The 25,840-nt window shown below is 44.7% G+C and overlaps 1 protein-coding gene across 1 annotated transcript in view; it reads left to right on the plus strand.

The window, feature by feature from the left end:
• LOC126174874 (ATP-dependent translocase ABCB1-like) overlaps positions 1 to 25,840 on the plus strand; it is a 204,596-nt gene that overhangs the window by 48,349 nt on the left and 130,407 nt on the right. Inside the window, exons 4-5 of the mRNA XM_049921286.1 lie at positions 4,026 to 4,424; positions 18,173 to 18,273. Of these exons, the coding sequence (XP_049777243.1) occupies positions 4,026 to 4,424; positions 18,173 to 18,273 (500 nt within the window). The remainder of the gene's footprint in view (positions 1 to 4,025; positions 4,425 to 18,172; positions 18,274 to 25,840) is intronic.

Below are 25,840 nucleotides of genomic sequence, written 5' to 3' on the forward strand. Positions count from 1 at the left end.
CGCGAGTAGGAGCAGGAAAAGGTGAAGTACTTCGGTACTGCGTATAAGTGAAAGCTCTTTTACTGGTGTATGAATATATACAATCGATAATATTACTTAACTTTGCGTACAGATGAGCACGTGCGAAACCGTTCATGTATCAAAGCTAACAGCTACGAGAAGTTACAAAGGCAAGCCTGTAGTGGCTCACCCCAACAGAAAGAATGTTGCTTGGTCGTCTACTCGGAATCAAATGGGTAGAATGTGGAGCGGCGCTCGTAGAGCTGCACAACGCCGGCTAGAGGGCGCTGTCGTCGGTGTCGGTGTCGTAGTGCCAACCTTAACCTTGTACCTACGCTATGGCATTGTAGCTATCGATACCACAAGTAGTAAAATAACGGAATCAGTTAACCACTGAGATTCTTAGACTATACACCAACGTGCCATAAAATACCGTATCGGTCCTCCTTTTGGCCGATGTGGCATGGAAGACCCCTAAGAAAGCGGACAAAATATGTTTCATTTGAGGTGATCAAACTGAAGCGAAAATTACTATGAATAGTAAAATAAAGGAACCAGTTAATCTCCGAGATTCTTAGACTATACACCGAGGTGACGAAAGTCATTGGACACCTCCCAGTATCGTGTCAGACCTTCTTTTATCCGTCGTAGTTCAACAACTCGACGTGGCATGCACTCAACAACTCGCAGGAAGTCCCTGGAGAAATATTTGCCATTCTGCCCCTGTAGCCGTCCACAATTTCGAAAGTGTTGCCAGTGCGAGGAGTTGTGTACAAACTGACCACTCGATTAAATTCAATAAATGTTCGATGGGATTCATGTCAGGCTATCTATGTGGCCAAATAGTTCTCTAGAATTGTCCAGAACATTCTTCAAACCAATGGCGAACAATCGTGGCCCAGTGGCACGACATAATTGTTTGGGAACATGACGTGGATAAATGGCTGGAAATGGTTTCCAAGTAGCCGAACGTAACCATTGCCAGTCAGTGATAGGTTCATTTTGACCAGAGGATCCAGTCCATTCCATGTCACACTGCCCACACCATTGTCGAGTCACCACCTGCTTGCGCAATGCCTTGTTGACAACTTCGGTCCATGGGTTCGTGTCTGCACCACTTTCTAACCCTAACATCAGCTCCTACCAGCTGAATTCGGGACTAACTGAGCAAGGCACAATTTTCGAATAGTATAGAGTCCAGCCCATATACTCACGAGCCCAGGAAAGGCACCGCAGGCAATGTCGTTCTGTTAGCAAAAGCACTCACATCAGTCTCCAGCTGCCATAGCCCATTAACGCCACATTTCGCCGGACTGTCCCAATTGATACGTTCGTCGTGGGTCCCACATTGATTTCTGCAGTTATTTCACGCAGTGTTACTTGTCTGTTAGCACTGACAACTCTACGAAAATGCTGCTGTTCTCGGTTGATATGTGAAGGCCGTCAGGCACTGTGTTGGCTGTGTGAGAAGTAAAGCCTGAAATTTGGTATTCTCGGCACAGTGTTGACACTATGGATCTCAGAATATTGAATTCCCTAATGATTTCTGAAATGGAATGACCCTTGCATCTAGCTCCAACTACCAGACCGCGTTCAAAGTCTGTTAGTTCCCGCCTTGCTGCCGTAATCACGTCGGAAACTTTACGCGTGGATCAAATGGCTCTGAGCACTATGGGACTTAACTTCTGAGTCATCAGTCCCCTAGAACTTAGAACTACTTAAACCTAACTAACCTAAGGCATCACACACATACATGCCCGAGGCAGGATTCGAACCCGCGACCGTATCGGTCGCGCGGTTCCGGACTGAAGCGCCTAGAACCGCTCGGTCACCGCGGCCGGCTCACATGGATCACCTGAGTACAAATGAGAGCTCCTCGAATGCACTGCCCTTTCATACCTTGTGTACGCGATATTACCGCCATCTGTATATGTGTATAACAAAATACTAGTATGAAAATTACAAGGATATTAAAATTGTTAAAGAGCTAGAATAAATGCAGAAGTGGTAGAAAAATAACAAAAACTGGGAAGATTACTTTTAAATACCAGCTTTGCGTATAATATTAAGATGATAATTTTTGTACGCCGGGCAAAAGAAGGTCTGACACGATACAGGGAGGTATCCAATGACTTTTGTCGCCTCGGTGTATAGATCTGTCTCATCACAACCAAATAAAACAAAATTTTATGCCCTTACGCGTTTCGCCTGTATTACTTGCAAGGTAGGTTCAGTGTCAGATCTCGTTCAGTTGAATTGCAAATACTACACACGTATATGTAAGAACGAAAACTTGAAAAAACAACACAGCAAACAGAGTTTGGAAGGCACAGTAGGCTGCAGGCTGGACGCTTCTGGTGGCATCTCCGTTAACAGCGTTCGTTATGAACAAGTGAATGTATAGCTACTAACGGTCTCGTCTAGGAGCTAGACGAGCGGGAAGAATCGCGGACCACTTTAAACAACTTCCTCTCAATCTCGGGGCGGATTAAACCTTTCTCATACTTGATCGCACTCTATTGTTCAGAAAAAGCAGAACACTTTGAACGACTAGAGATAGGAGGTTCATATTCACATTTGTATGTTCTGCAGGAATGATTAGCATTAGTAATATGTCAGCCCGCGGATTCGAGGTCAACATCGACATCGCGGCGCAACACACCCCATCGGTAGAATGTGCCCGCCGCTCTCACTGCCGCTAATAACCGATGGTAATAGATCAGTGTTACTTGAGCAGAAGTGCAGGATGCCTCGCAGACGTACGTGGGAAGCGTACCGTCAAATCAGTGAGTTTGAAACAGGGCACATTATTGGAATGAGAGAATGTGATGTAACCATACGGGAAATTGTTGCTCGTGTAGGGCGAAGTGTTTCGGCAGTGCAATGGGTATGTGCAGAATGGTTGACGGAAGGACGTACCCCCCCCCCCCCCCCGCCCCCGAGAAGATCGTCACCGCATCCGAATGTCATTGCAGGACAGATCTGCGCCGTCCTCTGCTCTGGTGCAACATTGGAATAACGTAACACATCTTACCGTATCAGGTATGACAGTCCGTCGCCATTTATTACGACGTGTGTTCTGTGTGAGTCGTCCATTTCTCTGCCTACCTTTAACGAAAGTACAGAAAAATGCTAGATGGCAATGGTGCATGCAGCGACGTCACTGGGGACAGGAATGGCATCAGATAGTGTTTTCGGGCGATTCCAGGTTCTCTTTGCTTGAAAAATATGGCAACATTTTGGTTCGCTGCAGACAGGGGGAGCAGCATCACAGTGACTGCATAATGTCAACTCAAGGCCTTATAGTGTGGGGATGCAACCAAAAATCAAAGTTGGTGTGTGTCCTGGGCACTGTGATCCCTGTCACGTACGTGAATGACATCCTGCTACCTGTAGCAGTACCCTTTCTGTACAATGCACCAGACGTCATTTTTCCGCAATACAATGCACGACCACATGTTGCTACAAGAACACGTGCCTTTTTGGTGTCACAGAATGTCAGCCTTTTGCCGTGGCCAGATCAAGAGACTTGTCATCAATCGAAAATGTGTGTGATGAGTATAGTGCTGTGACTCAGTGCCAACTACAACAGATCGATTTTGGAACCAGGTGAATGCAGCATGGGTAGCCATCCTTGGCGACATTCGAGTCTAATACGCGTCGATGCCATCACGTGTGGAACAAATTATCAGGGTCCATGTCTACTAGGCACCAGGACACATGATGAACCGAGGTAAGAGAAATGCTAATCATTTCTGCAGAACATACCAATGTACATGTTCTGTGAATATGACCGCCCTATCTCTAGTCGTTCAAAGCGTTCTGTTTCTTTCTGGACATGAGTGTCTTTGGAGACCCCTCGGTAAGAGCAGTGTCTGCGAAAGACAAGCTTCTGGGTTAGAGTCTCTGTCCGGTGCACAGTTTTAATCTGCCAGGGAGTTTCGTAACAGCACCAACTCCACAGCTGAGCGAAAGTCTCTCAAACCTGCCTGTTTTTCACTGACGCGCCTCTCCCCTGTGCACAGTTCCGCTTCTCGACTACATTTGAGCGTCTACTGATGCTGGTCGCCGTGCTGTCAACGGTGGTGTCGGCCGCGTGCCAGCCGCTCAACACGCTCTTCTTTGGCACCCTGACGGGCGTCATGGTGGAGTACGCGGCGCAGATGAGCGAGGCGGTGGCTCGCGCGGTCGACGACTACCTGCAGGGCCGCTGCGCCCCGGAGGACACCGTCAACGACGTCGTACTGCGCGCCATGTTCGACCCCAACGAGGTCATTGCCAACGGCCAGACCCGGGAGGACGCGAGCGTGGCGTTCCTCGACGGCATTCGGCAGTACTCGGTCCGCGTCGCCAGTCTGGGTGGCATCATGTTCGTCGCCACCTACATCTCCATCACGCTCTTCAACTACGTCGCCACCAGACAGGTACGCATCTAGCACATGTATTTCAGGGTGTGGCTGTATTCGTACTGTACATAACTATCGATAGAAGGGGAATTCAATAATTCTACATCTACATTTATACTCCGCAAGCCACCCAACGGTGTGTGGCGGAGGGCACTTTACGTGCCACTGTCATTACCTCCCTTTCCTGTTCCAGTCGCGTATGGTTCGCGGGAAGAACGACTGCCGGAAAGCCTCCGTGCCCGCTCGAATCTGTCTAATTTTGCATTCGTGATCTCCTCGGGAGATATAAGTAGGGGGAAGCAATATATTCGATACCTCATCCAGAAACGCACCCTCTCGAAACCTGGACAGCAAGCTACACCGCGATGCAGAGCGCCTCTCTTGCAGAGTCTGCAACTTGAGTTTGCTGAACATCTCCCTAACGCTATCACGCTTACCAAATAACCCTGTAACGAAACGCGCCGCTCTTCTTTGGATCTTCTCTACGTCCTCTGTCAACCCGACCTGGTACGGGTCCCACACTGATGAGCAACATTCAAGTATAGGTCGAACGAGTGTTTTGTAAGCCACCTCCTTTGTTGATGGACTACATTTTCTAAGGACTCACCCAATGAATCTCAACCTGGCACCCACCTTACCAACAATTAATTTTATATGATCATTCCACTTCAAATCGTTCCGTACGCATACTCCCACATATTTTACAGAAGTAACTGCTACCACTGTTTGTTCCGCTATCATATAATCATACAATAAAGAGTCCTTCTTTCTATGTATTCGCAATACATTACATTTGTCTATGTTAAGGGTCAGTTGCCACTCCCTGCACCAAGTGCCTATCCGCTGTAGATCTTCCTGCATTTCGCTGCAATTTTCTAATGCTGCAACTTCTCTGTATACCACAGCATCATCCGCGAAAAGCCGCATGGAACTTCCGACACTATCTACTAGGTCATTTATATATATTGTGAAAAGCAATGGTCCCATAACACTCCCCTGTGGCACGCCAGAGGTTACTTTAACGTCTGTAGACGTCTCTCCGTTGATAACAACATGCTGTGTTCTGTTTGCTAAAAACTCTTCAATCCAGCCACACAGCTGGTCTGATATTCCATAGGCTCTGACTTTGTTTATCAGGCGACAGTGCGAAACTGTATCGAACAGTTGATGCAACATTTTTTTTCTGAAAGCAGGTTAGTTTCATTCAGGATTCCAATGCACCTATTAGTCCCCACTCATTTGCCTACAAAACTCTATTTTTCAACATAATCTCCGTTCAATGCGACGCCCTTGCGCCACCTTACTGGAAGGAACTGTATGTCCGCGTCGGAGCCGACGTCGTGCTGCGTCCAGATGAACAGCGAGGCATTTGTTCGTAATCCGCCAATCACCTCAGATGAGGGTGTCCGCACGTTTCAACATTGCAGGCGTCACAGCTGTGCGAAGCCGGCCGGAACACGGAGGATTGGACAGATTTGCGAGACCTTGTTGCGATGACGGCAGGCGCCTCGTCCAGCTACTGCTTTTGTTCACTTCCAAGTCTCTGTAGACGTTCTGCAAGCGCCTGTGAATATCTATGATGCTCTGGTTTTCCGCTAAAAGGAACTCAGTGACAGCTCTCTCCTTGAAATGCACCTCCGTTACAGACACCCTTTTGAAAACTGCTTATAGCGCCGTCTCCTATCAGAACTTCGTAAAATTATAGGGGCTGAAGCAAGAATATTACACGATGTCCCATAGCAAATTCCACATTTGTCTTCTTTCTTTCTTCTTTTTCTTTCTTTTGCTACTGCCTTTATCCTGCATCGTGCGCAGGGTCGGCAGGGTTAAGTGCATAAGTGGCATTGTTAATGCTAAGGGGTGGCCAGATGCCCATCCTGCCGCCACCCCATACCCCCCATGACGGAATTAGTGTACCCCAGCTGTCTGCGTCTACTGTAAATAGTGAAATAGGGTGAATGTGTTTCAAATGTCTGCGAGTCGTGTAGCTGAGGCGGGACGTGGGGACCAGCCCGGTATTCACCTAGGATGATGTGGAAAACTGCCTAAAAACCACATCCAGGCTGGCCGGCACACCGGCCGTCGTCGTTAATCCACCGGGCGGATTCGATCCGGGGCCGGCGCGCCTACCCGAGTCCAGGAAGCAGGGCTTTAGCGCTCTCGGCTACCCTGGCGGGTACGGTAATTCCACTTTTTTTCTCAACCGAAATTATCTTAGGAAAAATATGCGCATTACTTATTGAACAACCCTCGTACTTTCTATCATTAATACTAGATAATACCTAGACTCTCCTTCCCTTCATAGAAGCACCTCGGAAAAATTATTTTATTTTAGCTTTGTAGTGGGATTACTTAGTTATTGCATCATGTAAATTACAATCCTTTGTGTCTAGAAAAGGATCGTGCATTACATTCACAACTTTGGAAGTTTCTTACATAGTACTGCATTTTTTTTCTGAATTCTTGATTTGAATATCCAATAATGACAATATACCTTAAGAATAAATATACAAAAATTCATGATTAGAAAGAATGTGAAAAGAAAATAAGCAATGAAACAAAAAAAATGGAATGTATTGGTGTTGCCTCTGAAGTCTATTGTTGCGCTTCTGTTTGCGGCTTCCTCGGTATGACTTCGAATTTTGCCTACCCAAAGTGGGATAATAGCCTTCTCATTACGTGTCAGCACCATCCCACTACAGATCAGTTGTTCTGTACTGTGCGAGTAGCCCTACAGTTATTGTGTGGCTTGGTAAACATCGACCCAGCACAACATAATGTACTCAGCGCTTCTCTAAGACATCGGGTCATCATAATTTCTTGTAGACGTACATACTATCCTGTTGATAGTTACTAACGTGTTTAGTTCAACTAAATTACAATTACATATCCTACTATACAACAAACACAACATTTTAGTGATAGACAAGTATTTTCGTTATGCATGCCTTTAATTGTTGGTATGGTCACTTGCCTATCACATCGCGTCGCTCATTCTTTCGCCATCGGAGCTACTGTCGTCTAATTACACCCCCAATAACTGTCATCTTGCCTCTCACTCACCCCCTTACCTCCGTTAAAATCTCGCTGACAAGTGTTTCTGATTCTGCTATTAATCGGACTTTGTTTATTCATCACTAGATATGCTGCTTTTTTTTTACTTTCTTCATTTGTACAACAACCAAAATGCATCTACTTTTTTTCTTTTCGGGTTTTCTACAGTCCATGATTGATTTCCATACAAGTATTTACACAAGCGCACACTCTCAGAAATTTCTTCCTCAAATTTAGGTCTATGTTTGGTACCGGTAGACTTCTTTTCATTAAGAATGCCGTCTTTACCTGTGTTACTCTTTCATCGGTTTGCTCTCAATTCTTATTCTGCACTCATTAGACTGTTTATTCCATTCAATACGCCCTGCAACTATTCTTCGCTTTCATTGAAGATAAGAATATCATCAGCGAATCTTATCATTGATATTCTTTCACCCTTAATATAAATAACGCTTTCCAATCTTCCCTTTCTTTTCACCATTGCTTATAACAGATATAGAGTGAACAGTAGGGGTGAAAGATCGCATCCCTGTTTTACGTATTATTTAATCCGCGGACTTCGTTCTTGACCTTACATTGAGATTGTTTCCTCTTGTTTCTTGTACTTACGGTAGCGTCCCCCTACTGTCGAGAAGTTATAATGTTTCACGTAATATTCTAGCGAAGGGGTCGGTTGAATGAGCTGAGTGCAAATGAGCAGCCGATTGTACAGGCATGGTCCGAGATGGGGAATTTCCTCGTCGCATGATTAAATGTGTTACAGAGTGATGGGATACTTCTGAGCAACATTGCCAGCCTTCATCCGGGGATTGAGTGCTTGGCCACAGGCGCCGTATAATCGTATGATTGATGTTAATGGATTTTAGAGTAGTTAGAGATTTGACGGTGTACTTATACGAATTATGCCGAACTGTGTTACCTTTAATTGTCTACGAACGTGGACTAATAGTTCACGTGATATATTACGTCATGGTTTTCAGGGCGATTGTAATGAACTGACCTATGATAAATAAATTAGCGATCAGGTTATGAATTGTATTTAATCTATTCTGCGAAGCTGTATTATATCTTTCCTCACGTCTGGTTAAAATTGTAAGAAATTACACACGATTTCTTCTAATTACTCTGAGTTAGTTAGGACAAAACGATTAGCAAAAAATCGTTTATATGTAGGGAATTACATTTCAGAAGTTTAGCCGTTGGTTGTGTGGGATCCGTCGGAGGTGATAATTACAGTTTGTAACCCTCAGGTTCGAAGTAGGTCAGATGGTGGACAGAACTATTCCTGAAGCAGATGCAAGATCGACTGATACAGAGAGTCCCCACAATATTGTATTTTACCTGTCTTTGCCAATAGCTTACTACTACGTTTGAAAGAATTTCGAAAATCTTGCGCCATTTTACATTGTCGAACGCTTTTTCTAGGTCGACGATTGTATCACTGTGTCTAGATTTTCTTCAGCCTTGTTTCCATTATCAAGCGCAATGCGAGAACTGCCTCTCTAGTGCCTTTACCTTTCAAACAGCCAAACTGATTGTTACCTAACAGATCCTCAATTTTCTGTTCCACTCTTCTGTATATTATTCGTGTCAGCAGCTTGGATGCATTAGCTGTTGATTGTACGATAGTTCGCGCACTTTATTTGCCCTCGGTATCATCGGAACAGTCTGGAAGATATTTTTCCGAAAGTGTGATGGTACGTCCTCAGTCTCATAGACTCTGTACACTAATTTGAATAATGGTTTGGTTGGCACTTCCTCAATGATTTTACAAATTCAGTAGAAATGTTTTCAGTGCTTTCCGGTTGATTTGATGGCCAGTTACCCAAAGCTGTGTTTACCAGTGGGTCTCATATCTACTCCCAAGTCTTCTTATGTCACGTCATCAGACAAGTCCTCCCCCACATAGAGGCTGTCAATGCACTCTTTTCCATCTACCGCTTTTTTGTATGCATTTAACACCAGCATTACCATTGCACTCTTAAGCTCGATGAATCTGCTTTTAAGTTTGCTGACGGTGAAGATTATTTTGACTTTTCCATAGCCTGAATCTGAACTTCCAACGACCATCTCTCTTTCTTCATGTTTTCTCTGAAACTGTTTATCACTTGGTTCCCTGATCTATTTATTTCATTCCTGATTATACTTCTGTAATCCTTTTGAACCTCCTTCTTTTTTCGATCAGTTAAAATGTTCCTTCTGTTACGCAAGGTTTTTGTAGTTACCTTCGATGCATTTGTGTTTTTCTGTCCATTCTCTGTGGTCGCCTTAAGTAGAGACGCTCATTCTTCTCCATCTGAACTGCCTACAGTGGTATTCATTATCGAATTATCTGCAAGCTTACAGAATTTCAAATGCATCTCATAATTCCTCAGTATTTCAGTACCTCACTTCTTTCAGTAATTTTTTGGTCGATTTTATAAAGCTTCAGTCTACTCTTCATCATTTCTAAATTGCAATCGGAATCTGTATGGCATTTGGGTACGCCTTGCGATCCAATATCTGATTGCGGAATCTCCGTCTGACCATGATAGAATCCAGCTGAAATCGTCCCATCTCTCGGGGACTTTTCCAAATATACTACATCCTTTAGCGACTTTTGAGTAGTGCATTCGCTGTTACTAGTTGAAATTTATGGCAGAACTCTATTAGTGTCTCTCCTCTCTCATTATTACTCTACTCTTTTTGCTGCCGCATTCCAACCCTCGTAATTATTACTTTATTATTATATTCATATACACTCCTGGAAATGGAAAAAAGAACACATTGACACCGGTGTGTCAGACCCACCATACTTGCTCCGGACACTGCGAGAGGGCTGTACAAGCAATGATCACACGCACGGCACAGCGGACACACCAGGAACCGCGGTGTTGGCCGTCGAATGGCGCTAGCTGCGCAGCATTTGTGCACCGCCGCCGTCAGTGTCAGCCAGTTTGCCGTGGCATACAGAGCTCCATCGCAGTCTTTAACACTGGTAGCATGCCGCGACAGCGTGGACGTGAACCGTATGTGCAGTTGACGGACTTTGAGCGAGGGCGTATAGTGAGCATGCGGGAGGCCGGGTGGACGTACCGCCGAATTGCTCAACACGTGGGGCGTGAGGTCTCCACAGTACATCGATGTTGTCGCCAGTGGTCGGCGGAAGGTGCACGTGCCCGTCGACCTGGGACCAGACCGCAGCGACGCACGGATGCACGCCAAGACCGTAGGATCCTACGCAGTGCCATAGGGGACTGCACCGCCACTTCCCAGCAAATTAGGGACACTGTTGCTCCTGGGGTATCGGCGAGGACCATTCGCAACCGTCTCCATGCAGCTGGGCTACGGTCCCGCACACCGTTAGGCCGTCTTCCGCTCACGCCCCAACATCGTGCAGCCCGCCTCCAGTGGTGTCGCGACAGGCGTGAATGGAGGGACGAATGGAGACGTGTCGTCTTCAGCGATGAGAGTAGCTTCTGCCTTGGTGCCAATGATGGTCGTATGCGTGTTTGGCGCCGTGCAGGTGAGCGCCACAATCAGGACTGCATACGACCGAGCACGCAGGGCCAACACCCGGCATCATGGTGTGGGGAGCGATCTCCTACACTGGCCGTACACCACTGGTGATCGTCGAGGGGACACTGAATAGTGCACGGTACATCCAAACCGTCATCGAACCCATCGTTCTACCATTCCTAGACCGGCAAGGGAACTTGCTGTTCCAACAGGATAATGCACGTCCGCATGTATCCCGTGCCACCCAACGTGCTCTAGAAGGTGTAAGTCAACTACCCTGGCCAGCAAGATCTCCGGATCTGTCCCCCATTGAGCATGTTTGGGACTGGATGAAGCGTCGTCTCACGCGGTCTGCACGTCCAGCACGAACGCTGGTCCAGCTGAGGCGCCAGGTGGAAATGGCATGGCAAGCCGTTCCACAGGACTACATCCAGCATCTCTACGATCGTCTCCATGGGAGAATAGCAGCCTGCATTGCTGCGAAAGGTGGATATACACTGTACTAGTGCCGACATTGTGCATGCTCTGTTGCCTGTGTCTATGTGCCTGTGGTTCTGTCAGTGTGATCATGTGATGTATCTGACCCCAGGAATGTGTCAATAAAGTTTCCCCTTCGTGGGACAATGAATTCACGGTGTTCTTATTTCAATTTCCAGGAGTGTAGTTTCTCTACCAGTTCATCTCCTGTTTGTGACGTCGTATGGCTGAACTGTTGTGGTTGGCTTTGTTTTGCTCTCGATTCTGATGAGAATAAACTTAGAAACTGACTATTCACGGCAACCCACACTCTGCCTTATTTGTAAAGAATCCTACTCCTGTTACACCATTATTTGCTGCTGCTGATATTTCTCTTTATTTGTGGGAACAGTAACGTTGTCTTCTTCCCATTTCACTCCACTGTCTTCCACTATGGCTAGATAGAACTTTTGCGTGTCCTGGTCAGTTTTCGTTTCCTGTCTAGTGTTCCTATCTTCCCCGCCACGTTCAAACATCTGACATTCAATGCTCCGACATGCAGAATGTTGGTTATTCAACATTTTTTCTCATGGCTACCTCCCCTCAGCGAACCAAAGTCGTTAACCAATGGAGAAATCATTGTGGAACCTCTCATTTACAGGAATACTTATTGAAAATGCAATGGCTTCTATTGGCCCGCCCCGATAGACGCGAGTGTTCTGGGACTCGGGGAGACGGGCTGGCAGCGGATCGAATCTTCCCAGAGGATTAACGCCGAGGGCCGACGTGCCAGCCAGTCTTGATGTGATTTTGACGCCAACGTCTGTCTAGTTACACGATTCGCATACTTTTCGGAAAAAATCTCACACTTCCACGTGGGATAATACTAGACGCAGACAGATACGGTACACAATTTCCATCCCGTGGGAAAGGAGTGGTGACAGAAAGGGCATCCACTAACGTTGCCAAATGCAAATTAAAATGCCCATCCCGTGAAGGTACGGGATAAACGCCTGCAAGAGGAAGGAATGCTGTGGCTTCCACAGGCTTCTGCATCTTCATGCCGTTGATTATTGCTGACTCTTCAGCCTTTTTGTCACAGTTTACCACCTCATGGGCGAGAAGCTGCCCCGACGCCCTTACATTCTGTCCGTTCCACCGTTGACTTTGGCAAGGCTGTTGGCAGGGCGAGGGACTATACCGAAAATCTTCGACCGTCATTTCGGATGATTTTTATTCAAAATTTAAGCAGCTGCTGGATCGAACCATTGCGTGAAGACGACCAGTAAAGGCGCTACCTCTCTTTTTTCCCTCCAAAAACGCCTGTTTTAATTCTTGGGATTATATTTCTTCATATATAAAATGAAAAAGAAAAGTGTTGTTCTTCGGGATTATGATATCCTTTGTGGTCCAGTAAAGATTAATACCTCTTCAAAAAGCGTCGTCGGTCGTAGTTGAATTCCAGTTTGTATTCCTCGTGACTGCAAACCTAGACAGATGGTTCAAATGGTTCAAATGGCTCTGAGCATTATGGGACTTAACTTCTCAGGTCATCAGTCCCCTAGAACTTAGAACTACTTAAACCTACCTAACCTAAGGACATCACACACATCCATGCCCGAGGCAGGATTCGAACCTGCGACCGCAGCGGTCGCGCGGTTCCAGACTGTAGCGCCTAGAACCGCTCGGCCACTACGGCCGGCCTAGAGAGATGATTAAAAATTTTGGAATCACTCAACATATTTCCTGATACACCTTAGTCATGATTCAGGGTCGCTTTGCAGATAAGACTGAAAGTCGAAATGGCCAGAATAGCTGTGGTTATCGAATAGTGAATGAAATGAGCGACATACCACGTATACGACTGGCGTTTTGTTCTTGGGAATATACGCCAGTCCAGTTGGAAAATGATGTTCAAGACTACGGGCCCGTTCTAGTAATTAAAGTACCGGAAATGTAAAATGTTCGACCGAGTCCGAGTCTAAAGAGCTCAAATTTCACGCACTGTCTACCGCATCAAGAAATAAAATACTTCCTCAGTAAGTTACAAGTCACAGTTTCGTGTGCACCCGTACCTGTTAGAAGTGCTGTTCTGGTTTTCGGCGTGTCGTTCGCAGATTTGGTGAAACCTACTCTGCACTCCTCTCTACCGTGAATTACATATTCTTTAAAATACCCCCTTTACTCATTGCAAAACTGTACATCTCGTTGTTCCAGTTCTTCATCCACAGCAATGAGAGCCTTGTACACTTCAGTTCTGAGATGGCTCCAGATAGAAAAATTCAGAGGAGTGACGTTAGGTGACCTTGGAGGCCAAGGTGCAAGCTGTGTTCTATTTATCCATATTTGGACCATATTCGATCGTTTAATGTCGTCTTATACTAGGAAGAATACAGGCTGTCCATAGTTAAAATTACATTTTCGAAACGCTGTACAAATAGAAACATTGTTCAGAATGACGTCATCATCGAACAGCATATTATTGACGCAGCGGGAAATGTCATGAGAAAATAAAATTACCAAAATTTTACCAATAGATGGCGCTGTAAACGTCTTAACGTAAATGAGGTCGGCTACAAATGTCAGATGAATTACGATACGACGGCCTTTTGAGTTGTGCACATTGCACTGTTCAATGCGCGTGACTCGATAAGTTCGATAGGCAACAGTTGTTGCACTGTTAGTTAGGTAAACCCATCCACCATGGCGAGCTCGTACCAAATCGAATAGGAAAAATTGGTTTTTAACTGTCCTGAAGCCAAAAACAGCATGAAAAGCAAAATGACATCGCTTTATAGTTGCGACGCGGGCGCAAGTTCATGTTCAATATTCTGTCCACCCTTTTCTGCCACAAGTTGAAATCGAGAAGCAGGATGTCCCACAAAGGACCGCAGTGTCTCGGGGGTCACGTTCAAAATGCATTGCGCTTTGGGTGCCTTCAGTTCATGTACGTCCGTAACTAGTACACTGAACACAACGTCCTACCGATAACGCCCCCGCCAGAAGTCACAAGGATAAGGATCAGCTGATCAGGACGGCCAGACTGTAGTGAAGCGACGGCTGACAGTTTCAGCACATCCGAAATCCCTATGCAGCAGCTGCCTCTTTGGCTTGTAATGTGCGGAAGAGCGCCATCTTGCATAAAAATGATCCTAACCATACATCCACGCTGTTGAAGGGTTGGGGAATGACGTTGTGCATAAAGTACTCTTACAGCATTTACCAGCGACGGTACAGGTAACAGGATCCTCACGATCCTCCACAGTTACCATTGCAGAAAGAGGTGCTACCGGTTGGTGTGCATACGGATTTTCCGTCGCCCATATTCTACAATTCTCCTTATCGAAATATCTTTGGAGACGTAAATGGTCTTCGTCTGTCCACAGAATGTTCCATGACCTTTCATTGTCCATCCACGCCCGCTAGAAATTTCAGTGCGAAAATTTCTCTTGCTGGCAGGTCAGCAGGAAGAAACTTCTGGATATGGAAGATTTGATATGGATCGCAACGCAGTGTGTTGCGTAGGATTTTACGCACCGTGCTCTTAGGCATGTCCAACGTTTGGGCAATTCCCCAAGCACTGCATGTCTCCACACTACCGCTCGACCTCTCCTGCAATGCTGTGACCACATCTTAGACAGACGGCAGATCAGCTGCTTTCCTCCATCTGCCACATTGCACTTCAAAATAACTTGTCTTTTCGAATTTTGTAATCATTTCCTCCAGACCCTTGAGTGCCCGCAACTTCTGCAGGGCTACTGGTCCACAGTCATCGTTCTAGTAAAAGAGCTTCAGCAACATCGCGCCACGCTTCATGGAGGCAGTCATGTTGGGCGTCTCCGACGCAAACTGAGGAACAACCGCGTGCTGCGCGTCTGTTGGTGTGCGTATCCTGACGGTTACACAGCCATCTATCGGCCAAATTTTCGTTATTTTTTTATGGAATTTCCCCTTGCGCCAGTAATACACTGTTCAAATTTGATGTCGTTCCCAGCAGTGGTTCCCTTCTACAGCGGTTTGAAACTGGACCTGTAATTATGGACATCCTATTATTTCCTATGCCCCATCATGCAAATGTCACATTGTTGTACAAGTTGAGGTAGGCCATGAGTGAAAATTGATACCGAGTTTACTCTCGTTGGCAGCATCTAAAGTACCATATGGTGGTCGATCATCACCACAACACAACAACTACGAAAAACGCTGCACCGAGCGAGGTGGCGCAGACGTTAGCGCACTGGACTCGTATACGGGAGGACGACGGTTCAATTCCGCGTCCGGTCGTCCTGGTTTAGGTTTTCCGTGGTTTCCTTAAATCGCTTCAGGCAAATGCCGGGATGGTTCCTTTCAAAGGGCGCGGCCGACTTCCTTCCCCATCCTTCCTTAATCCGATGAGACCGATGACCTCGCAGTTTGGTCTCCTCCCCAAATCAACCCAACCTAACCCAACCCAAAAGCACTGCGGAATTTACACCAAGATGTGCACAGTTTTCTGTCCAATCGCACTAATTCAGTGAACTTGTATCTGTCGCTGATTGCGCGAGATTTCCTGTTATCTGGCTACGCAAGGACTGTGGCCATACTGGAAAATTATGCCACTTAACAAGTTGTCGTACGATAAGAGGCACTGGGGAATCGATCTTGTGTATGAAGGACAAGTTGCGATAACCGGCCTTGGAGGGCAGCTGCGTGATTCCATCTCACAATTCGGCATGACCTATCCAGTTGGCGTCGCTAACAGAGAAATGCGATATCTTCGACTGACATTCATAACCACGTGTACGCTGCACAAAAGTCGTTACCGTAGAGCAGGCGCAGAGGACGGAGTGACCTTGACTACCCGTCTTTTGACCGTCTGACTACGGCATTACTTGGATGGCAAAGTTGGAGGGAAATGTGCTCAGTAAATGCTCATCAATAACGTAGATTTCTGAGCTAAAGCCGTTACAGCTGCATTATATCGGTTCCTAACTTTTCTTACTATTACGTGGCTCAGCGGTGCCGTCTCCAGCTCTTCCACCAAATTAGATTTTTCATTGATACCGGGTACCGTTCCCGTTCTGTGCGCATGTCAGACATGCTGACTATTTACATGAAACAGAAATATGATAAGTATGAAATTGTAATTACTAGAAAAATCTTCTCCTTGTATTGGTCAGGCTTGATGACTACTCAAGTGAGAAAGAAATATAACGTCGTGGAAAATGTCTCTGACAGTATGATGTAAAAAAAGAAAAAGATTTGAATTCGTCTGATGAATGTGGACAAAATTCAGGGAGAGAAATAAAGTTTACACACACTTAAGTGTGAGTGACAAACAAAGAAAGACAAGCTGACATGAAGATACGGCTTACAGCCACTGTTGATTTACATTTATGGTCCACATTAATTGAGAGACTGACTGTACGTAAGAGTGCACTGAAACACACACTATTGGTAAGATTTGATGACATAGTTTATATGAAAGGAATTTAAATGACCGTCTGCTTACAACAGAGTATGGACCGGGGGTAAAGAAATCTAAGACAAAGGTAAACGAGTACAGTGATTTTGTTAAACATCATAAAGAAGCAGGAGGAAGTCAAGACAGGAAATAGATCTGCAAAATAGTAAATAAATTAGGAGTAGTCCTGATCGTTTAACTATTTTATTGGTGAGCGGTTTCGATCTTTTTATCAGATCATCTTCGGACCATGAATGTCTGCCGGAGGCGGTGGCGCATGGCATACCTGTTGTTTGTGGCTGGTGGTGTACTGCCTAGCGATCAATACTGCTTCTAATTTATTCATAATAATTACAGATCGCTGTTTTCCTATATAAGAACCACGTTCTTTAACATTGCAAATACATAGTAGTGCAGGTGAATATAACCTTGTAATGCTACTGAAAAGTCAATGTAGTAAAACTAGGAACCCTCTAAACTGTGTACTACAGGGTAATAATTATATTACGCGGGCGATAGAGGAAATACACGCTGTTTACCTGTAATCTTTTCGTGTATTTCAGTTGCAGTATTGTTCCGAATTGACAGAACGTCTATTTTCTGCCGAGGTAGGGATACCGCTAATGTGCTCGTGTTCAGTAGATACATAAATATGTAACAGTGATATCTGTTGAAACGTCCCCTTAGAACAATTTATACAACACTGTGCTTAACCTGACACACAATATTATTTAGCGCAACGCAATCTGACTTTCAAAAATCCCTACAAAAGAATGGCCCTGACTAACATTAACCTATACCTTTCACAAATCACTTACCTCACAAAAATCTTCATTACTCGAACTACTGCAATACAGCGAGCGCCACTATTGCCAGCTAAATAAAAGATTAAAACTACAGAAGGCACTAACTACTGATAGGGATAGTTAGCAAATGAAAGATATTAATAGAGAACAAACAATGTATTTACCTTAATAGTCATAATATATATATCAGTTCATGACAAATTACAAAACTCCGCCATCTCTCTCCCCACATCCACCACTGCTGGCGGCTCACCTCCAACTGTGCAACGCTACGCGCTGTTCACATCCAGCTGCCGCTGCCTAACACTACAATGGCAAACAACAATGCAAACTAGCCACAGGCTGCACACAGCACAGCCAGTGATTTTCATACAGAGCGCTACGTAACGTTGCCAATAAGAAAACATAAACAGCCTACTTACATAAAGAAAACATAAACAGCCTACTTACACTGTAAAACTGAGATTTTGTGATTACCGTATCTAAAAACTTATCTTTTTGCGTTACAGATCTACCGAATACGTGACATCTACCTGAAATCAGTGCTACAGCAAGACATCGGTTGGTACGATATGCACCAGTCTGGAGATTTCGCCAGTCGAATGGCTGAGTGAGTATTAGTAACTTTTTAATATATTATTTTATTTTATATTACGCTGAGGTGACAAAACTCATGGGATACATCTTACTATCCTCTGGAACTCCCTTTTGCCCAGCGTATTGCATCATCTTGACGTGACGTGGACTCAAGAAGTAGCTGGAAGTCTCCTGAAGAAATACTGAGTCATGCTGCCTATATAGCCGTTGATAAACGCGAAATCGTTTCTGGAGCACAATTTTGTGCATGGACCAACTTCTCGCTTACGTCCCGTGAATGTTCGATGAGTGGCCAAATTATTTGCTCGAATCGTCCAGAATGTTCTTTAAACTAATGGCGAACAATTGTGGCCCAGTGACATGACGCATTGTCATCCGTCAAAATTCCATCGTTGTTTGGGAACATGAAGTCCACGAATGGTTACAAATGGTCTCCAGGTAAATTAACATAGAAGTTTACAGTCAATGATCGATTCAGCTCGACCAGAAGACCCAATCCATTCCATGTAAACACAGCCCACGCCATTTATGGAGCCACCACCAGCTTGCACAGTTCCTTGTAGGCAACTTGAATTCACGGCTTCGTGCTGTCTGTGTCACACTCTAACCCTACCACCAGCTCTTACCGACTGAAATAGGGACTCATCTGACCAGACTATGCTTTCCCAGCAGTCTAGCCTTCAATCTCGTGTTGCCAGCAAAGGCACTCGCGTCGTCCACTGCTGCCGTAGCGTATTGACGCCAGATTTCACCACACTTCCCTAATGGATACGTTCGTCGTATGTCCCACATTGATTTCTGCAGTTCTTTCAAGCAGTGTTGCTGGTCTGTTAGCGCTGACAACTCTACGCAAACGCCGCTGTTCTCGGTCGTTAAGTGAAGGCCTTCGGATACCGCATTTTCCGAGATGACATGTAATGCCTGAATTTTGGTATTCTCTCCACGCTCCTCACACTATCGATCTCGGAATATTGAACTGCCTAACGATTTCCGAAGTGGAATGTCCTACGCGTGTAGTTCCAACTACCACACCGCGTACAAAGTCTGTTAATTCCCGTCGTGTGACCATAATCACATAAGAAAATTTTTCACATGAAATACCGGAGTACATATGAAAGCTCCGTCGATGCAATGCCCTTTTATACCATGAGTAAGCGATACAACCGCCACCTATATACGTGCCTATCGCTGTCCGATAACTTTTGTAACCTCAGTTCATAGTGCTCCCACAGTAAGTTTATGAGCAGTATTTTTCATTTTGCTAGTGCGATACAATTTTGGATAAAGGACATCTGAATGCTCACTATGAGTCGCACTTCAAAAGTATTTCCAGAATGAGATTTTCACTCTGCAGTGGAGTGTGCGCTGATATGAAATTTCCTGACATATTAAAACTGTGTGCCAAACCGAGACTCGAACTCGGGACCTTTGCCTTTCGCGGGCAAGTGCTCTACCAACTGAGTTACCCAAGCACGACTCACGGCCCATCCTCACAGCTTTACTTCTGCCAGTATTTCGTCTCCTACTTTCCAAACTTTACAGAAGCTCTCCTGCGGGATTTTTATAAAGAAAGTCTTCGTGCTACAAAAACGTCATAATTCTTGAGCATAAAACATGTTACGTTCTGTTTTAGAAGAAGTACTTTAAAGCATTGGTCCCTTACATATCTTGCATTTATCGCGAATATCCCGCCCAGTGCACAGTCCCAAGCGATTAGAAAACAGCACAGGAACAGTTAAAAGAACGAACCGGCAAAATTATAGACCAATATTTTTAACATCGGTTTGCTGGAGCATCCTTAATCATATCATCAGCTCGAATGTAACAAATCTCCTTGAGAGGGAACAGCTTCTGTCCACAAATCATCACGGTTTTAGGAAACATCATTCGTGCGAAACACAGCTTTTTTTCACATGAGTTCCTGCGAACCACGGATGAAGGTCAACAAGCGGATTCCATAATCCTAGATTTCCGTGAAGCATCTGACACGGTGCTGCACTACCGAGTGTTAGGGAAGATACAAGCACACGGGATAGGTTCCCACGTATATGAGTGGCTGGAAGACTCGAAGCAACAGAACCCAGTATGTCGTCCTCGACGGCGAGTGTTCATCAGAGACAAGCGTATTGTCAGGGGTGCCCCAGGGAAGCGAGCATGGTAAACAACAGTCTGCGGCCGTTCGCTGATGATGCTGTGATGTATTGGCAGGTGTCATCGTTGAGTGATTGCAGGAGCATACAAGACGACTTCGACAAAACTTCTAGTTGGTGTGATGATTGGTAGCTGTCTCTAAATATAGAGAAATGGAAGTTAATGCAGATGAGTAGGGAAAACAACCCAAAATGATTGATTACAATATTAGAAGTTAGCTGCCTGACACAGTCACGTCACGTGAAAGATCTAGGCGTAACGTTGCAAAGCAATATGAAATTAAAGGACTATATAAGAATTGTAGCAGGGAAGATGAATGGTCGACTTCGGTTCATCGGAAGAATTTTAAGAAGGTATGGTTCATCTGTAAAGCAGATCGCATGTAGGATAGTAGTGCGACCCATTGTTGAGTACTGTTCGAATGTTTGGGATCCGCACCAGGTTGGATTTTAAAGGAAGACATCGAATCAATTCAGAGGCGGGCTGCTAGATTAGTTACAGGAAGGTTCGAACAACACGCAAGTATTACAGAGATGCTTCAGGCACTCAAAGGGGAATCACTGGAGGGAAGACGACGTTCTTTACAAGGAGCACTATTTAAAAAATTTAGAAAAGCGACATTAGAGGCGAACTGCAGCATGATTCTTCTGCCGGCAACGAACATTTTGCGTAAGGCCCGTGAAGATACTATTAGAGAGATTAGGGCTTGTTCAGAAGCATATGGGCATTCGTTTTCCCTTGCTCCGCTAACGAGTCAAACAGGAAAGGAAATGGTTCAAAAATGGTTCAAATGGCTCTGAGCACTATGCGACTTAACTTCTGAGGTCATCAGTCGTCTAGAACTTAGAACTAATTAAACCTAACTAACCTAAGGACATCACAAACATCCATGCCCGAGGCAGGATTCGAACCTGCGACCGTAATGGTCCCTCGGCTCCAGACTGTAGCGCCTAGAAAGGAAATGACTAGTAATGGTACAGCGTACACTCCGCCACGCACCATACGGTTGCTTGCGGAGTATGCACGTAATTGTGGATGTAGATGTACATTATTCTACTACAGATTGACGTCAACGATATAGGCCATAATTACATACATCTGTTCTACGACCCTTCTTGAAAGCGGAATGATCTGCGCTGTTTTCCATTCGCTGTTCGTTGCTCCAGCGAACTGCGATAATCTGCTGCTAGAAGGGGAACAAGTTCTTTCACACAATCTTTGTAGAAACTTAGAGGAAGTTCTGATGCTCTTTGACTGCAAAGCGGTTGTAGTTGGTTTTCCATTCCACAATCGATTACCTCAGTACCTGCCATTTCGGCATTCGTGAAACAATTTCGAAAGACCGAATTCAGCATTTCGATCTTCTCTCTGTCGTTTTGAGTTTTTCGTGCTTTTATGCTCACTGAGCGATGGAATAGATAATTTCGAATGTCTTACTGACTTTACGTAATACCAAAAATTCTTAGGACCTTTAGTCAGATTGTCTGGCAAAATTTTACTTTGTAACTGATTGAAAGCTTCTCGCATAGCTCTCTTCACGCTCATTTTCGCTTCACTCAGCTTCTGTTTTCCTACCCGGTTGCCGCCACGACGTTAAGTAATTCGAAAGATCTAGGACGTTGTCCTCACACATTGCTGCAGTATCTGCTCGAAAGAATTTTTAGACGACACGTTCAGATTAATCTCACACGAATCGCGTTCTCTGTCACTTGTTTCAGTTGCGTGACTCTCCCATTGTATAGCTGGCAACATGAAGTCTCCCCCCTGCCACTGTAGCATGGTCAGGGGACTTATTCGTGATATTGTCCATGTTCTCTGTGAATCATTCTGCCACTACAGCTTCTGACCTAACTCAGTTGGTCTGTCTATCAACACATCCAATTACCATGTTTGACTCACCTTTGATGCTTATTGTTAGAAGGTCTTTATAAAAGTAAACAATGCTAGAAGACAATTTCCTCCAATAAACAGCTTGATTAGAGACGAAGAAGGAAACATAATAAGTGAGAGTAAACAGACTCTGGAAAGATGGCGAAGATACTTTAATGACCTGCTGAATCGAGAGATAGAGCAAACAGAGGGTATCTCTAATGACTGTGAGCACGAACTGCATGATGAACAGCCACTGGATGGCCTAGGGTTAATGGACGTTAAGAAAGCTTTAAGGAAACTGAAGAATAACAAGACACAGGGCAATGATAGCATTTCTGCAGAATTGCTAAAATGGGGAGAGCAACATTAGAGCACTCTCTGTTTGAACTTACCACTCCCACATGGGAACAGGAAAGGGTACCAGATGAATGGAATGTAGGAATATTATGTCCCATACATTAAAAGGGCGACCGAATGGAGTGTAGAAACCACCGTGGAATCACCCTCCTGTACCTGGGTTACAAGGTGTTATCTAATATTATTTTTGATTGACTACCCCCACAGGTGGAAGAAATTATAATATACCAAAGCTTATTTCGACGAGAAAGATCAACAATAGATCAGATTTTCAATCTGCGCCAAATTTTGGAGAAAACTATTGAATATAGAATTGGAACACATCACCTCTTTATTGACTTTAAGGCTGCATACGACAACGTCAATAGAAACAAGTTGTTTCATGCCTTACAGGAGATGGAGATACAGGGAACGCTCCTGGGAATCGTTAAAATGATGATGTCTGACGTAAGAAGCTGCATTCGAGTTCGAGGAAATTATTCAGATTCGCTGGAAATAAAAAATGGGCTAGGTCAAGGTGATGTATTAGCATGCTTATTATTTAATGTAGCAGTAGAGAAGGTGATTAGGGAAGCAGGCCTACAGACCAAGGGCACCATCTTCTACACGTCAGTGCAGATTTTAGCATATGCGGATGACGTAGACATCATCGCACGGCCAGTAGCAGCACTGAAAGAAGCTTTTATACCCTTAAGTCAAGAAAGTAAGAAGACGGATCTTATGAGAAATGAAGATAAAACTAAGTACATGGCCTGTGGGAAAACATGTCAACTAAATATGCCGTCAACGTTCAGTGTGAATGGATACACATAGGAAAGAGGCGATAGCTTCAAGTGCCTTGGTTCCTCAGTCACTTGCTTTAATGATATCTCAACTGAAATTAAGTTTAGGCTGATATCAGCAAATAAGGCATATTTCACCTTGAGTAATTTATTCCGGTCAAGACTCCTCAGCAGCCCAAGAAAATTCATTATTTATAAAACCCTTGTTAGACCAGTTCTCACTTATGCTTCGGAAACATGGCTCGTGACGGAAATCGATGCAAGGTTGCTCGACGGATTTGAGAGGAAAGTTTTGAGGAGAATAATTGGCCCTTTGTATGACAGAGAACAATGGAGGAAAAGGTACAATACAGAATTGTACACTATATATCCTGATGCTCCTGTAACAATAATATTACGATCAGGAAGGATAAGATGGGCAGGCCATGTGGCAAGAATGGAGGAGTCTGAGGTGATAAAGATGACTCTCTTTGGTAATCAAGGAGGACAAAGAGGGCGAAGTCGACCTCGAGCAAGATGGATGGATGGAGTAGAAGAAGGCTTACGGAAGCTTGGATGCAGAAACTAGAGGAGGGTAGAATGTGACCGTGATGGATGGCGGAAGCTCGTTGGGGAGGCCAGGGTTCATCCTAGACTGAAGCGCCACAGCAAAAGAAGAAGGAGCAGTGTTCAACACGTACTTAGATATTCCAGTTGGTTTCTTTTGAAAAGTGATGCATCACACGTTAGCAGTTGTGTCGTTACCCAAAGTGGCGCTATGACTAATTAGAAGCTTCTCTCATTTTTATGATGTTGTCACAGCCCACCTGACTGTGTAGTAAGCGTATTTGACGTTTAATGGGTTGGCTTACACGTAGCATATGCAAAACATTACGGTTATTTTACAGTTAGAGCCTGTAGTCCACTGGTAGCATCTTAAAATACCAAAGCATATAGCTATTAAAATTATATTGATTCATATGGTGTCGACCAGAGATCGCGGTGCCACACAAAAATTTGGCAATATTAATCGATAACACAGACATTTGCGACGTCTCGCTGCGATCCGTGACAACTAATGGGAGGAACTCCAGGAGAACAACCCCGCCCCATCTCCCCCCAGCATATCAGCGCCCTCACGCTGGGGTCAATATAGTGTCGAGCATACAAGAGCTCTGCCCAATTCTTGACCTCATCTGAAAGAGTCATCATAGTGTAGGATAGAAAAGTTGTTCAAGTTTCTAATGAACTTGTACCATACAAAATCTTGGAAAAAGTGCATCAACAGAACAGTTTGTTTATTAGTGCATCAACTGATACTTAGATTGCCCACGACAATCGTAAATTATCCTTAACTGCTGTGGCAAAGATGTGCTTCAAAGTTAAGTAAATCTTTCGTATATTAATGTCATAAAATGAGCTAATATTTCATGTGTACTAGTTAGATGAGGCTTGTCCTAGATCAATCACAAAATCCACAGCTAAGGTTGGACAAAAGTATTCCGTCTGGTTACAACAATATGTGCCGAATGACTTCAGGTTTCAGCGAAATCAGTAGTGAAATTAAAGCATTTCTTTAGCAGCAGCTGAAATGATTTCCAGAGTGAACATTACATTCTGCCGTGAAGTGTGCGCTATTTTGCAAATTTGTGGCTAATTAAAACAGTGTGTCGAGCTTGCCTCTTACCGACTGAGATAACTACGCACAATTCATGTCACCCTGTCACATTTTATTTCCTCTAATACATATTTTCCGAACTAAAGCTGTGAGTGCGGGTCCTGGATAGCGCACTTGGTAATAGCACTGCCTGGGAAAGACAGGTTCTGGCCCAAAGTTTCAATCCATCAGGAAGTTCAGTTCAGGTGATGATTTAAATATAATTTACAGTTTATCATACGGTTGAACTCATTATTAGGCTACTGTAAGAGTGCCTACCATACAGTAGATGTGTGTTTTGACCGTTACTGCTCAACACTGCGCTATACCAAAACTACACTTTGATATTTTTGGTACACTACATAAAATACACTCCTGGAAATTGAAATAAGAACACCGTGAATTCATTGTCCCAGGAAGGGGAAACTTTATTGACACATTCCTGGGGTCAGATACATTACATGATCTCACTGACAGAACCACAGGCACATAGACACAGGCAACAGAGCATGCACAATGTCGGCACTAGTACAGTGTATATCCACCTTTCGCAGCAATGCAGGCTGCTATTCTCCCATGGAGACGATCGTAGAGATGCTGGATGTAGTCCTGTGGAACGGCTTGCCATGCCATTTCCACCTGGCACCTCAGTTGGACCAGCGTTCGTGCTGGACGTGCAGACCGCGTGAGACGACGCTTCATCCAGTCCCAAACATGCTCAATGGGGGACAGATCCGGAGATCTTGCTGGCCAGGGTAGTTGACTTACACCTTCTAGAGCAC

The sequence above is a fragment of the Schistocerca cancellata genome, chromosome 3 (assembly GCF_023864275.1).
Source record: "Schistocerca cancellata isolate TAMUIC-IGC-003103 chromosome 3, iqSchCanc2.1, whole genome shotgun sequence".
Classification (NCBI taxonomy): Eukaryota; Metazoa; Arthropoda; class Insecta; order Orthoptera; family Acrididae; genus Schistocerca; species Schistocerca cancellata.